This window comes from Narcine bancroftii, chromosome 4 (assembly GCF_036971445.1).
Source record: "Narcine bancroftii isolate sNarBan1 chromosome 4, sNarBan1.hap1, whole genome shotgun sequence".
Taxonomy (NCBI): Eukaryota; Metazoa; Chordata; class Chondrichthyes; order Torpediniformes; family Narcinidae; genus Narcine; species Narcine bancroftii.
The window spans coordinates 75335813-75350441 of NC_091472.1; the positions used below are offsets into that span (position 1 = coordinate 75335813).

The window sequence follows — 14629 nt, forward strand, 5'->3', positions numbered from 1 at the left end:
TTCAATCACAATTTCCAATTAAATCTGTTTTTAACCACAGAATTTCATCATTTGTGAAAGTAAAATGATTCCTATCAAACTGTTGTAGCTTAAATGAAAATCCTTGCAGCAGGAAGTGTACTTCTGAAGTAAAAGTCCATTGTCCTCATGATTGAATATTGTATGCAAAATGAAATCAGAACTTCAGCCAAAGGAACATAGAGTAAACACCTTTGAGGTCCAGTACCTATGGGGATTAGGAGACAAGTGAATGCTCTGGTTGCTTGAGATTGTGTGTTGGTGATCAACAAACTGACAGCGAGGCACACCAATTTTAAACTTCTGTATTTTTTTTTAACCTACTAGTTATTTTCTGTGATTTTCTTTTGCCAGTTTGCATTCCCAATAACAGAGGTTTTTTTATAATACTCTGATTAAAATGTACATTGGTTTCCCATTGTGGTCACTTTTGCTTCCCTGATTGCTAGAAGGATCATTCTGCTGCAGTGGAAAGACGTTGTCCCTTCCACGCATACACAATGGCTATTAGATTTGATGGCATCGTTCCCTCAAGAGAAAATTAGGTACTCGATAACTACAACGAGTATTAAATTTTCTTTTCTTTGGGGTTCTTTTTTCAACTATTTTCAAAAATTATAGATCATTTATTTTCGGTCCTCATTATTATTTTCCCTTTTTTTTGGAACCTATTAGTATTGAAATGAGTAGTTGACGCCTGAATTTGCCAGCAATCACTCAGGCGGGGTTAGGAATTAGATTAGCAATAAATCTTTCTTTCCCTTTCTCTTTTTTTTCATCAGTAACATGGACCATAAGTATCTTGTTTATCATTGTTTATTATTTGTAATTCTATTTTATCTTTATCTGAAGATTTTGTCTTATCTATGCAACCTGATTTTTTTAATTAGTCTAATTTCAGTTAGACTGAAATGCAGTTTTTTTCTCTCCAAATTACTTTTAAGATGAATTCTCTATCAAAGGCGGCCTAATCTTGTAATTAGTTCATTTCTGTATTAGTTATGCAGTTCAAAAGCTGATCAATTGTGAAAATGTGCCATAGCTAACAGTTCATCCAGAATCAATCTCCAATTCAACCTGTGCTCATTGTTCTCAGCCATTAGTCATCAGATGATGTCAGTTTTTGATTGCTGTCCTGCTGGAGGTGATAAAAGCAATACACCAAATGTCTCCATCATAGCCAAATATGCTCAAGACTATTGGATTCATGGGCTTCATTAATGTGCAAGGAGAAGCACTATGAGCCCCGAATAAAGGATAACTCATGTTCACATTACTTCCCTTCCAAGTAAATTGCTGATTCTAACTTATCCATAAGATCAAGATCAGACTTTCAATGTCCAGTGGCTATGAATATTTCAGCTTAAATTAGCGTGAGATATATATACTTTTGCATAATGCCTCCAATTCAGTTGGGAACTCAATGAAGTATTATGAGGGACAAATTTCCTGATTACAGGTATACGTGCCGCTTAACGTCCGTTCGGGCAACGTCCGACTGCATATACGTCCATGATCTCATAATTATCCAGTTACTGCAAGTCCACAGCAATTTAGAAAAAGCAAACGCTAGCTCTAGGAAATTGTATTCTGTGTACCCACACTGATCCCACTTCCCCAATCTCTCCCCACAGTCCTGTATCAGAGCCCACACTGATCCCATTACCCTGCTCTCTCCCCACAGCCCCGTATCAGTCCCCACACTGATCCCACTGCCCCGCTCTTTCTCCACAGCCCCATGACAGTCCCCACACTGATGCCACTGCCCTGCTCTCCCCACAGTCCCATGTCAGTCTCCACACTGATCCCACTGCCCCGCTCTCTCCCCACAGTCCTATATCAGGGCACACACTGATCCCACTACCCTGCTCTCTCCCCACAGCCCAGTGTCAGTCCCCACACTGATCCCACTGCCCCGTTCTTTCTCCACAGCCCCATGACAGTCCCCACACTGATGCCACTGCCCCACTCTTTCTCCAAACCCCATGACAGTCCCCACACTGATGCCACTGCCCTGCTCTCCCCACAGTCCCATGTCGGTCTCCACACTGATCCCACTGCCCCGCTCTCTCCCCACAGTCCTATATCAGGGTCCACACTGATCCCACTGCCCTGTTCTCTCCCCACAACCTCGTGTCGGTCCCCACACTGATCCCACTGCCCCACTCTTTGTCCATAGATCTGTGTCGGTCCCCTACATACAAATAAAAAGTTTCCAGGTACATTACAGTATCCCACATAACTTTGCTTAGTACATAATACAGTGTTCGCTCAACGACCAGGTCATATAACACCCAATTTCACAGAACATATCACGGAGGTTAAACGCCGCATACCTTTATTAGGAGAAGGTAGATGAGAGCAAAACAAACAGAATTTTGGTTAAGGAAAAGTCAGAATGACAAGAAGAATTTGATGGGTGTTGTGAAGCTGGAGGATTTGTTGAGATTGATGGGGCTTAAGATCATGGGATATATCTGAAAACCTCTGACCCACTCTCAATTTTGAACAACGATCGATCACTTGGACTGAATACAAGTATCGTTAGATCTGTAATTGTCATGATTACAGATAAAGTTGCAAGAATAAACAAATGCACCTTTGCTCCTCCTCAAGATCGGCAATGATACGTTCCAGTTCACTCCGTTCTTCCTTTTCCACTGACTTAAGGATCTGAACAGGACTCTGGGGCTGGTTTACAGGTGATTCATTACCCAGTGTTTGGCAGAACTGTTGAATTAGTGCATGTTCATCATCTCTGTACAAAGAACAAATTATGCAGTCTCATTTTACAAATCTATCATGCAAAATAATTTTTTAAATCTTTATCATTTCATGCATGTCTTCTGTCATTCCTATGAATTCCTTCAACTTTTTGATTCAATTACAATAAAATCATCGAACATTACAGCACAGAAACAGACCCATTGGGCCTTCTAATCTGTGCTAAACTATTATTCTGTCTCATTCCACTTACCTGAACACAGTCCAGATCCATACTTCTGCTTCAAATCCATGTACCCATCCAAATTTTTGTTAAATATTAAAATCGAGCCCGCATTCGCCTCTTCTGCTGGCAGCTCATTCCATATTCCCACCACTCTCTGTGAGAAGAAATTCCTCTTGATGTTCCCCCTAAACCTCCCCTTTCACCCTGAAGCCATGTCCTCTAGTTTGTATCTCACCTAACCTCAGTGGAAAAAAGCCTACTTGCATTTACTCTATTTATATCTATTATAATCTTTATACCTCCATCAAATCTCCCCTCAATGTAAAATATAACATTGTCATTCCATCATTTACCAGAAACTAATATGTCCTGCATCTCAAGGTGCTATGTACGAATCATACTTGGTGCCACTATTTCCAGCTCCAATTATTCAAATTACTTACATGCTTCCTGTTGCTGAACTACTGTCTGTGAGCAAGGAACCATTTGTTTTCTCCATCTGTGCCAGCCTAAATAAAAAGTGCCTCATTATGTCATTAGATTCCAAAAAATCATTAGAATTAAACTAATCAGAAATACACTTCAGTTCCATTATTGCTTATAACTTTGGAAATAGTTCCAATTGAAGCCATGAAACATATGACCTATCTTAAGGAGCTCCATGTTTTCATACTTGGTAAAGGTTTGATAATGACGAAGTTGTCCAATGGACATGTTGGAAAGCAATTCAGAGAAGGTGAACTGGAATGTTACTTTGAAAATTGGCAAGTTGTCTCAGGAGGAAAAATTGGACAGGCTTTGTGACCTTTGGAGTTCTGCAGAGTGTGTGGGGTTGGGGGGAAGATTGAAGCCAATAGGATGCTGCAGGGTCTTGACATGGTAGTCATTATGAAAACATTTATGCGTAAGGGAAAATCTAGAATTACAGAGTCACTGTTTAACAAAAAAGTTTGGTCACTTTCTTTCTTCTCAGATAATTGCAAGTATTTGGATCGTTCTTTCTCAAATTCTTGATGAACTGTTACTACAGGTGGACAAGAATGCTGAGTTGAGGTTATAATCTGATGATGACTTTATTTAACAACAAAGCAGGATGAAAAAAAACTCCTGTTTGGAATTCACATGTTAATTTATCCTCTGTTGCTCAGTGGCACAGTGCTAATTTTTTAGGTGCTGGTGCTCACCAAAAATGGCGACAAGGAGCTCACCAAAAATGGCAACAAGGAGGTGCCCAAGTTGCCCCTTCAGATGCCGTAGATATCCAGGTGGTCAAGAATTTGGAGAAACCTCTTAAGCAGCATCAATGGCAATGTCTAAAAGCATAAGCCACTGGAAATTCCAGTGTATGTAAAATTAATTGTTGACAACCATGTATGGTTGGTCTGGTGTTTGACTCTCGGAGCAAACCATCAAAAGACAATTTAAAAACCAGAGGAAACAGGAACTATAACTCTACCCAATGCAGTGTGAAGGAGAGTTATGTATAGACTGTGATCATAAAAAAACAACCAGTAATTTACTCATGATAATTGGCAATATATTTTCAGAGTCATCTGCATTTTAGACACCTGAAACTTTGTCATTATCTGCAGCCATTGATTAAATTTTAAACAAAATCAACAGATGACAGTTAAAAAATGGTGAGATAAATGGCTTTCATGATTTTGCAAATGTAGAACTTAATTTGTAACCTTGTATCAAATGGATAGACTCAGCATCATGTGACCCAAGAATTATGTACAGTGGTAACCAATTTCATTCCTTAATACTTTGATAAAACATTAGAATTTCAATGTAGCAATTGCTAACAATTTTGTTACCTGCTGGCGTAGTGTTCTATTCTGGAATGTGTATCATCTTGGGATAATCGTGGAGATTGTGCAGGACTGCAATAATAAATTCTGATAATTAATATTTCAGCTAAAAGATCATATCAGGAATAATGCTTCATTATCTTAATGCTGATAAGTTTGAGAAGGAGATGTCATTAAAAAGGAAACAAAGGAAAATGCAACTGGTAGTTCATTTCCCTTCCAATGTCAGTGTAATACTATTTTTAATTAACCGTTTGAAGCAGATTTGTGCATCTTTTGTTGACTCTGATAAAAGATTGTGGTGGAAAAATCAAGCAATTTCTTGCTCCACGATACAAAAAAAAAGTACACAATGGAGACGAAATCACCTCAACGACTTGCTTCTGTACTGCTGGTTTTGAAATATCGTTCATTTTTAATACTTGGAATAATTCTCAAAATGGTGTCAATTTTTATTTTTGTGCAACTGGGGATCAGGGTTAGTATGGGCTTCAGAAAAGGATGTTTAGATAACAGAAAAAAGAATGTTTAAGTATCTTATTTTCCATTTATTTAAAATGAGAAAATTCTTAATGTTATCACATTGAATGCATTGACTAGAAGCTTACAAGGGAGATGATAAATTATTCCTTATGTTCCAAAAGGAAAAAATGAATTACTTCTTCGCTGGTCTGTTTGTCTCAGTGAACAGAATGGATACTTCTCAATTCCATTGTGGTTAATCAAACAGCTCTGAGCAGCCTGACCTTAAGCGCTACTTTAACACATTAACAACTACGACTGGGCTGAGATGACGCAGTTTGCATGCAGGACAGATGCACATACTCACTCATACTGCTCGGGCCACATGCTGATGAGTGTGACAGGACTACAAAACAGAGAAAAAAAAACCAGAAAATTATTTATGCAGCTCAAAGAATGAATAAATACTTTACAACAAAGCACAGTAATGAAACAGAAGCAGACTAAGAAAATTGCCGCATTTAAATAATCATCAATGGCATATCTTTTATTAATGACCCTAAATGAAAAAACCCTAGCCCTTCATACGAGAAAAAATTATTTAATTTTATTACAATACAGTAAATTATGTGCTCCCTCTTCTTTACCCTTTCCTGATTTTCCCATTTGTTTCCAAATGCAACTATTGCTGCAATATTCTACCTTTTGCTTTCTCCTCTTTCACACTGACCAATTCATCTGCACCTTTTATATTTCTCTTCAATTTTATCTAGTCTTAAAGCCTAATACCAAACAGTCAGCATCTGTCTTTCCTCTTTGGGACCACATTCATTCAAATTTGTTTTTGTGCCTTCCACTTTGAACCCAATAACACATCACTCTTTCAAACACCAGGAAAGGAGACTGGTGTATCTGCATAATTTTGGCAACTTGGCTCCTGAAAGTGTGAACTTGTAACCAACATGACTTCCATGGTGGTCTTCAGAAGCATGGTCCATCATGATGATGAATCAACGGTGCTTGAACTTGGACAATGTGCTATCCAACGATTCATTCATAGGGCATTCACAAGTGAATATGTGGTTTTGTTTGGAGGCCACAGAATATTTTCACAATGTTTGAGGTTTTTTTTTCCTCTATAATCCAGTTTCCTTTCAGGACACAAAGATTCAATTTCTTTCCGTCACTGCTAACATCAATTTTTTTTAATCAAGTGAAAAGTTTTCTCAATTTAGAACGTATTTCAGTTTCTGACAACTGACAGTGAAAGTGCTCAAACAAGCAGAATCAGCAAGAAAAACTTATTCTTTTGCTAACAACATGAGAACACGTACCTATTCACCTCATGTTGACTGCAAGTAACATTGAAAAATCATGATAGTGGACCAGCAAATACACAATCAATGACAGAATCCAATCTTTTACGACCTGAGACTCGAGTCCAAAAATAGCTGGTGAGGCTGCATTTCACTGTCAAAGAGAATAATATCCACTTCTTCACAAATATAAAGTCTCACTCAATTAGAGCCATTTTGGAGACAAATGAAAAGCAGACCATCTCCAAGCCATTTTACTTTTGTACTGTGCAATATTGAATGTATGCAAAAAGATAATAACCTTCCCTTCTCCTTTAAGGCAAAGGGTGCACAACAGAACAACATCGACCATTCATCAGTGAGAAGCTTTTCATACGCCAACCTCACATCGTCAAACTTACATCTCAAGATTCTCGCCTTCTAGGACTGTTTGCACTGGCAGGTAACCCAGTCGGGGATGTTTGGCAAAGTATTTCTTTGATCTGAATTTATTTTTCAGCACCTTGGTGAAATCACGAACATCTTCACCTGATGTTGTCTAAAAGTACAATGGGACCATTATTACAAATTGCCATGAAGAAATCTGTTAATTCAGCCATTCATCAGAAAAAAATTGGCGGCGCTGCAGACCTGGGGAGCAGAGACAGAGCACTCCCATGTGGGGTCCACACCTGGACCTACTGCTGACAGCTCCCCACAGGCTTTAAGCAACTTTTAAAAGGAACCGACGGTGTTTAATTAAAATCTTGCAACCATGGGGTCTGGGCCAAGTTGGCAGTGTCTGTGTTTGGCAGCAGCCTCAAGGGGTTGCACTCTCCAGGGGAACAGCAGACTAGCGCACGGCAGCATTAGTGGGGAAAAACCCTCCACCTCCCCCCCCCCCCCATTGAGAAGGAGAAGCAGAGAGATGACCCTAAGAACAGTAACCACGTGGCGGACCGGTGAAGGACTCTGCGGCTGAAGTACACACACAGGCGGTGACCTGTGACGAATCCACACAGAATGCCAGCTGCTGGTGACTCGAGGTCAAAGGACTCACTTCAGGCTGTGGGTTGTTGAAGACCAACTCATGAGAACCAAACATCGGAACTGATATTCAAGAGGATGATAAGGGCAAGGAGGGATCCCAAAGAGTTCTGGGCACTGAAAGCTCTCATTGTGTTGGAGGTTTGGATCTGGGTTCGGGTTGCCAATAGTTTAAACTGAGCTGGAGACTTGTATGGCTGCAGAGGCTGCGGGAGCACTGGAAGCAAATCAATGGACACTCTGTGACTCTGGAGGGGACTCTCTTTTGCTTCTTTTTCTCTGATTGTAAGGAGCAGACTAAAGGCAATTTTCTGGAATATTATTTTGCTGATTGTTACATGACAGTAAATAGTATTTTATAACTGATCTGATAAATAGTGTGAATGTTAACTGGACTAAATGTCTTGAGGTAAAGATAAGGATCAGGTCCAACTTTTCTTAATTGTACCTCTGAGGATAATACTTCAAAGAAAAAGCATAGTAATTACACAATTACCAGTTGACAATTAACCTTGAAATTCTCATGGCTGCAATGAGATAATAAACCATGCAAATGTTTGGGAACATCAGACTTTGAGAATGTTTTAAACCACAGTGAACAAGACCATGCTTCAGTTAATACTTAATTATCATAATTTCCCTTCACTGCTTCAAAAATATTAACTATTCTCCAATTCAGAGCAGAATACATAGAATGGTCCAGGTGTTCAGTCAAGGCCACCCTGCAAAGTGCTACTTTGCTTTTACACCACCTTTGATAGTTCCTCTTAAGGAAATATCTTGTGATCTTATTTGTAATTTAGTCCCACTTGAAATCCAGTGATAGAACAAGGAATTTCCTGTAAGGTTAAGCAGTAAAGGTGAAGTATTTTATGTGGTTAACATGGGGACACAAAGTTAAAAAGTTAAAATTTAATTTGCTTTATCAGAATCCATAAATCATGAAAAAAAATGATTGAATTAATGACAGAAATCAAGATAAATGGGTGTGATGTGGTAGGTATTGGAAAAATATGGTTCAAAATGGTTTGAAATGTAACATTCCAAGATACAATTAGTTAAATGGAGCAGCAGAATGAAAACTGAGGTGAGGGAGCTCTGGTAGGAAAGGTTGATACTGGAATGATGGAGTTAAATAATCTTGGCACATGATATTAGGATGAAGGATTGGCTTGTGTAGAGCTAAATAGTAGCTAAGGAAAGAAACCAATGAAGAGCATTAAATCAGAGTCCATTCAACTATGTTGTTGGACAGATTATTAATCAAGAAGTAGATGCTGTGACCAAGTTAATGCAATAATCATGGAAAATTTCAATCTTCATAAAGTTTGGACTAATCGAATTGGAAATAAAAGTAATCTAGAGGATGAGTTCATGCAATATATTCAAGGCAATTATCCAGATAAGTACATTATGAACTCAACTAGGAAGAAGGTTATTTTATTATGTGAAGTACAATGAGGCAGGATTATTCAACCTCCAAGTTTAGGGTCCTCTGTAAAGAATGGTCTTAAAATTATATAAAAAGACATACACACATTTGGTTTGAGAGCAATAAACATAGGTACTAAACTAACTTCTGCATTTAGGCAATTACATGGGTATGAAGGGTGAGTGAAATAGGAACTGAATTAAAATGCATTATCGTGAATGAGGAAAGGCTAACTTTTGAAATAGTATTTCATTATTGTCACCAAGATACAAAGCATGGAGAAATAAGGATTCTGCAAGAACAAGGATTGATGCATACAGCACCTAGATAAAATCTCATAACATTAAATCGATGAAGACTTGTAATGATGTCAAGTAAATAAAATGGCAGCATTGCCAAAGCTGCTATACTGTCAGTGATGCTGCTGGTGCAGACCTGGGAGAGTGGGAGCGGAGACACAGCACTGCTCTACAGGGTCCTACTGCCCGGTTGTGATTTCAACAGCTCCATTCAGGCTTTAAACACCACGTCAGTGGTTACATCCTGTAACCACAAAGGTCTGTGCCCTGGATGGAGGTGCCTGTGTTGAGCAGCAAATCAGAAGAGGATGCAGAGTCTCAGGAAGCAGCAGGCAGGAGATGGCAACCTCCGTCAACCCCCACCCCCCCACCCCCATTGAGAAGCCTGGGAGATGACCTTACAGGAAGGTGACCACAACAGTAGACCAGCAAGTGCCTCAGTGCTGAAGTACCCACACAGACTGCGGGCTGTTGGCGCCACACAACTGAATAACTCCCACTAGTCTGCGGGCTGCTGGAATAGCTCATGAGAACCAGATATCGGAAGCGGGTATCAAAAGGGCTCTGAGGGCAAGAAGGGCTCCCTGATCATATCTGAGGTTTGGATCTGGAGCTTGGGTTGGATTGAATAGATGTCTGTGAAGCTACAAGAGGCTGTGGGAGCCCTGAGGTGTATCCACACACATTCAGCGATTCTTCTCCTTCTCCTATTGATCAGGGCGCTGGGCAATACTAATGGCAACTCTTTGTTTTCCTTACGGCAGGTAAAAGTAGAAGAATTTCATGTAGATTACATATTTTGCATTACTGCTGGACAATAAAAGGAATTTTGGATCTTGGAATATAGTGACTAATGATAACTTGAGTAAGTAGGAAAAGTGACTTAATAAATTGGTGATGAGGGCTCAAGTAAATTGAGAGCAAGCTGACAATAAATCCAAAAACAGGTTGTAAACGTTCAACAAGTATAAAAAGGGAAGCAAGCATCCCAAATAAATGTTTGTCCCTTATCATCTGAGAAAGGTGATTTGAAAATGGTGAACAAAGAAATGGCAGAGACATTAAATATTCATTTTGCATCTTTCTTCATTGCAGAAGAAATAAAAAACTAAATAAGAAATCACAAGGGAAAGGGAAGGAAGAAAACAATCTTCATCACAAAAAAATGAAAGTCTGCAACCTCAGGATATCCCAAAGGAAAGGGGCAGGGTGGATTGTGCAAATATGCCATGAAACTTGAGAGGATTTTGACAAGTGAGTGTGTGAGTAAATGGAATACACCATTGAAAAATCTGAAGTTGTTCACTTTGATAGAATAATAAACTGAGAGATTCCAAGGTGCTCGTGCTCAGAGGGATTTGGATCCTTCTACACAAGTCAATGCAAGAATGCACAGGTATAGCAAGAAATTACGAAGGCAAATTACGTTGACTTTTATTGCAAGAGGATCTGTGTCTCAGACATCTTGCTCTAATTATGTAATAGCTCAAGTTAGATACATCAGGAAGATGTATACAGGTCAGGCTTCCTAATCCAAAGAATGTACTCTGAAAGAGAAGTGGAGCAAATGTTCATGAGATTGATGACTGGAATAGTGGATTTTTCAGATGAAGATAGATTATAAGTAGACTAGCCATGAACTCAAGTTTAAAAAAATGGAGCGAAACATCTCTTTGAGTGGCAATCCAGTGGTGAGTGGAGTGCCAGGCCTGCAACTGTACAACAGGAACATCAAACAGCCAAATTAAATCTCCTGTCGAGATCTCACAAGAATGAGCACCTGGTCAAATTCTGGAGAATGGTGTTTACCTTCAGGATGTGTTCCAGTTCAAATCAGAAAACCAAAGGGATGATGAAAAGCTCTTGCTTCTGAATCTGGAACTGAAAGCTGGTGTCCTTGACAGGCTGATTTAGCAACAACATCAATTTCAACTTATTGTAAAATTCAATGTGTGGGAAACATGCAGTTATTATACATCTTTGTGGTAATGATTGTGGTAATCATTCTATGGAGAAGGAAATACCCACTTTTTTTGGTGGAGATTTAGTTATACATATTACAGGTAATAATGCGAAGTGAATCATGCGTCATACCGGGGTACAGTATTCCACCATTGGGTAATGCAATTTGTGTCCCTTCGTAGTACGTCCTGAAAAGAAACAACTTTGGCAGATATCATAGTTGAAGTGCTTGAGGCTGCGATATCTGGGAAAGAGGAAAATGTGTATGAGGCGCAATTGATCGTTCAAGGGCTTTCACTGTTTAAACCTGCTCTTTCACCCACTTGCGTCCTAATTCAGATCTGCAACCCCTATCATTACAGGCTGGAAATAAAACATCCAAACCCTCAGGACGATCTTTCTAAATTATGATCCTTAAATTTTAAACACAAATCAGACACTCTCAAGCTCCTGAACATCTTTTTTTCCCCCTTTGAGATAATTTGAATGTTAGCAACTCCAATTATGTCTCTGCATTGGCAGAGATTAAAATGCTGCTCATCTACAATGATGTTTGAAACCTTTGTTCCTTCCATTACTTTTTGTCAGTTTTGTAACTTGCCAAACTAATGAAAATAGCCTCCCTTTCTTCATAACATGCAAAGTATACATCTCACCTAAAGCCCACGATCGGACATTCTTTGCAGATGTTACACTTTGCCTGATGTTTTGCAGTTTCAGCAGCTGCCACTCGGTGTAGAACAGGGAGCCAGACCATAGACTGAGGCTCTAGTCTCATCCATTCCACAAACAGTTTAGCATCAATCTCTGGCTTGTTCTGAGCCTAGAAAAAGAGAAATCTCACCTGCATTAATATATAATCCAAGCTTAATTAATAAACAGTTCAAGCAATCCTCCATGATTTACAAACCAATACATGAATAGACATTTTTTTGGTTACAAAATTAAAGTGCCTCAAATAGATTGTTTCATACAGATGTTGGTCATGGGGAACCATGAGGCCTGTAAGCCTCTGAGTAAAAATGTTCTTAGGGTCATGTTTCATTCCATGCCAAGAGCTCAAAACATTGCTGAGAGCTCAAAAAGGTGGCTGCATTTTTGTAGAGTGGTTCTGAGGGCATGTTGGGATGCCTGAGTGGGAGGAGACGAGGCAAGCCTCAGTGCTGGAAGGGCTGGGACAAGGGAGAGCTGGAGTACTTGGTTCTAAGGCAACTAAATTATTTGGTTTGGGTGTACTGAGGAGACCTAACCTAATGTTTCTTCCATGAAACAACAAAATAAGGCAACATGAATGTTGGAAAGTTAGACAGAATGTTATCAAAGAATTTTCTTGAAAAGCTATTGTTCATGTTCACAAACATTAAAATAGCAGTAAACTGTGTACAATCTCTAAAATCTTATAATTGTTTTACCCTACAAGATATTCTGGTATAATATAAAATTTAATATAATTTATCGATGAACAGTCCTTAGATCTATCCTTACAATTTCATAGCTTCAGACAATAGACGGCTATTGGGCCTCATCAAATAGGAACTGAAAGCAAACTTACATGTTGGAAGCAACTGCGAACGCTTGGTTCAATGTTGCTACCTCCAAAAGAAGCGACTTCCCCCAGTTGGCGAGGGATTTGGACAGCATCATGAAGCAGGAGACTCAGGCTTCGCTGGTCACACAGGACAGTCGGTCCACTGACTTGTTTGAAAAGATCTGCAAAAAATTAATAGTTAGAATATATTAATCTTCAAAGAAGCAGCCAAGATTTCCATAACTCCAATTTTTCTTTATTAATCTATTTTTTGTCATATTTCACACTTTGATATACTTCCATGTAAGTAAAGGTTCATCTAATACAAATTTATCTTTCACTATTTTATCATTCTTTTATCACTATTTTACTTTCTGCATTCTTAGTCCATTTGGGAATTGGAAAATGCTTGATTGGCATGCATGATTGGTACATTATGAACTCAACTAGGAAGCAGGTTATTTTATTATGTGAAGTACAATGAGGCAGGATTATTCAACCTCCAAGTTTAGGGTCCTCTGTAAAGTATGGCCTTGAAATTATATAAAAAACCATACACACATTTGGTTTGAGAGCAATAAACATAGGTACTAAACTAACTTCTGCATTTAGGCAATTACATGGGTATGAAGGGTGAGTGAAATAGGAACTGAATTAAAATGCATTATCGTGAATGAGGAAAGGCTAACTTTTGAAATAGTATTTCATTATTGTCACCAAGATACAAAGCATGGAGAAATAAGGATTCTGCAAGAACAAGGATTGATGCATACAGCACCTAGATAAAATCTCATAACATTAAATCGATGAAGACTTGTAATGATGTCAAGTAAATAAAATGGCAGCATTGCCAAAGCTGCTATACTGTCAGTGATGCTGCTGGTGCAGACCTGGGAGAGTGGGAGCGGAGACACAGCACTGCTCTACAGGGTCCTACTGCCCGGTTGTGATTTCAACAGCTCCATTCAGGCTTTAAACACCACGTCAGTGGTTACATCCTGTAACCACAAAGGTCTGTGCCCTGGATGGAGGTGCCTGTGTTGAGCAGCAAATCAGAAGAGGATGCAGAGTCTCAGGAAGCAGCAGGCAGGAGATGGCAACCTCCGTCAACCCCCATCCCCCCACCCCCATTGAGAAGCCTGGGAGATGACCTTACAGGAAGGTGACCACAACAGTAGACCAGCAAGTGCCTCAGTGCTGAAGTACCCACACAGACTGCGGGCTGTTGGCGCCACACAACTGAATAACTCCCACTAGTCTGCGGGCTGCTGGAATAGCTCATGAGAACCAGATATCGGAAGCGGGTATCAAAAGGGCTCTGAGGGCAAGAAGGGCTCCCTGATCATATCTGAGGTTTGGATCTGGAGTTTGGGTTGGATTGAATAGATGTCTGTGAAGCTACAAGAGGCTGTGGGAGCCCTGAGGTGTATCCACACACATTCAGCGATTCTTCTCCTTCTCCTATTGATCAGGGCGCTGGGCAATACTAATGGCAACTCTTTGTTTTCCTTACGGCAGGCAAAAGTAGAAGAATTTCATGTAGATTACATATTTTGCATTACTGCAAGTTGATTAGGAAAGGGCAGTGGAAGTTGTCTAAGTTTTGGTAAGCCATTTGACAAGGCTCCTCATGGTAGGCTGATCTAACGGGTAAAGATGCATAGGATCCATGATGAATTTATGGTTTGGACTCTAAATTGACAGAGGGTAGATAATAGTGATGAAAGGGTATAATTCTGTCAGAAAGCCTGTGACCAATGGTGTTCCAAATAAATGTGTGTTAGACCCCTGTTGTTTGAGATACTCACCCACCCACCTATTT

General features: G+C 39.5%; 1 protein-coding gene across 7 annotated transcripts in view; it reads right to left on the bottom strand.

Annotated features, from left to right (window-relative positions):
• The window catches only part of LOC138760695 (utrophin-like), a 632519-nt gene that overhangs the window by 36709 nt on the left and 581181 nt on the right, over nt 1–14629 (bottom strand). For all 7 annotated transcript variants that reach the window (XM_069931641.1, XM_069931640.1, XM_069931644.1 and 4 more), the window contains 8 exons: nt 12832–12989; nt 11936–12102; nt 11412–11523; nt 6962–7098; nt 5612–5650; nt 4789–4854; nt 3412–3477; nt 2618–2776 (listed from right to left, as the gene is read on the bottom strand). In XM_069931641.1, coding sequence (XP_069787742.1) covers nt 2618–2776; nt 3412–3477; nt 4789–4854; nt 5612–5650; nt 6962–7098; nt 11412–11523; nt 11936–12102; nt 12832–12989 — 904 coding nt within the window. The remainder of the gene's footprint in view (nt 1–2617; nt 2777–3411; nt 3478–4788; nt 4855–5611; nt 5651–6961; nt 7099–11411; nt 11524–11935; nt 12103–12831; nt 12990–14629) is intronic.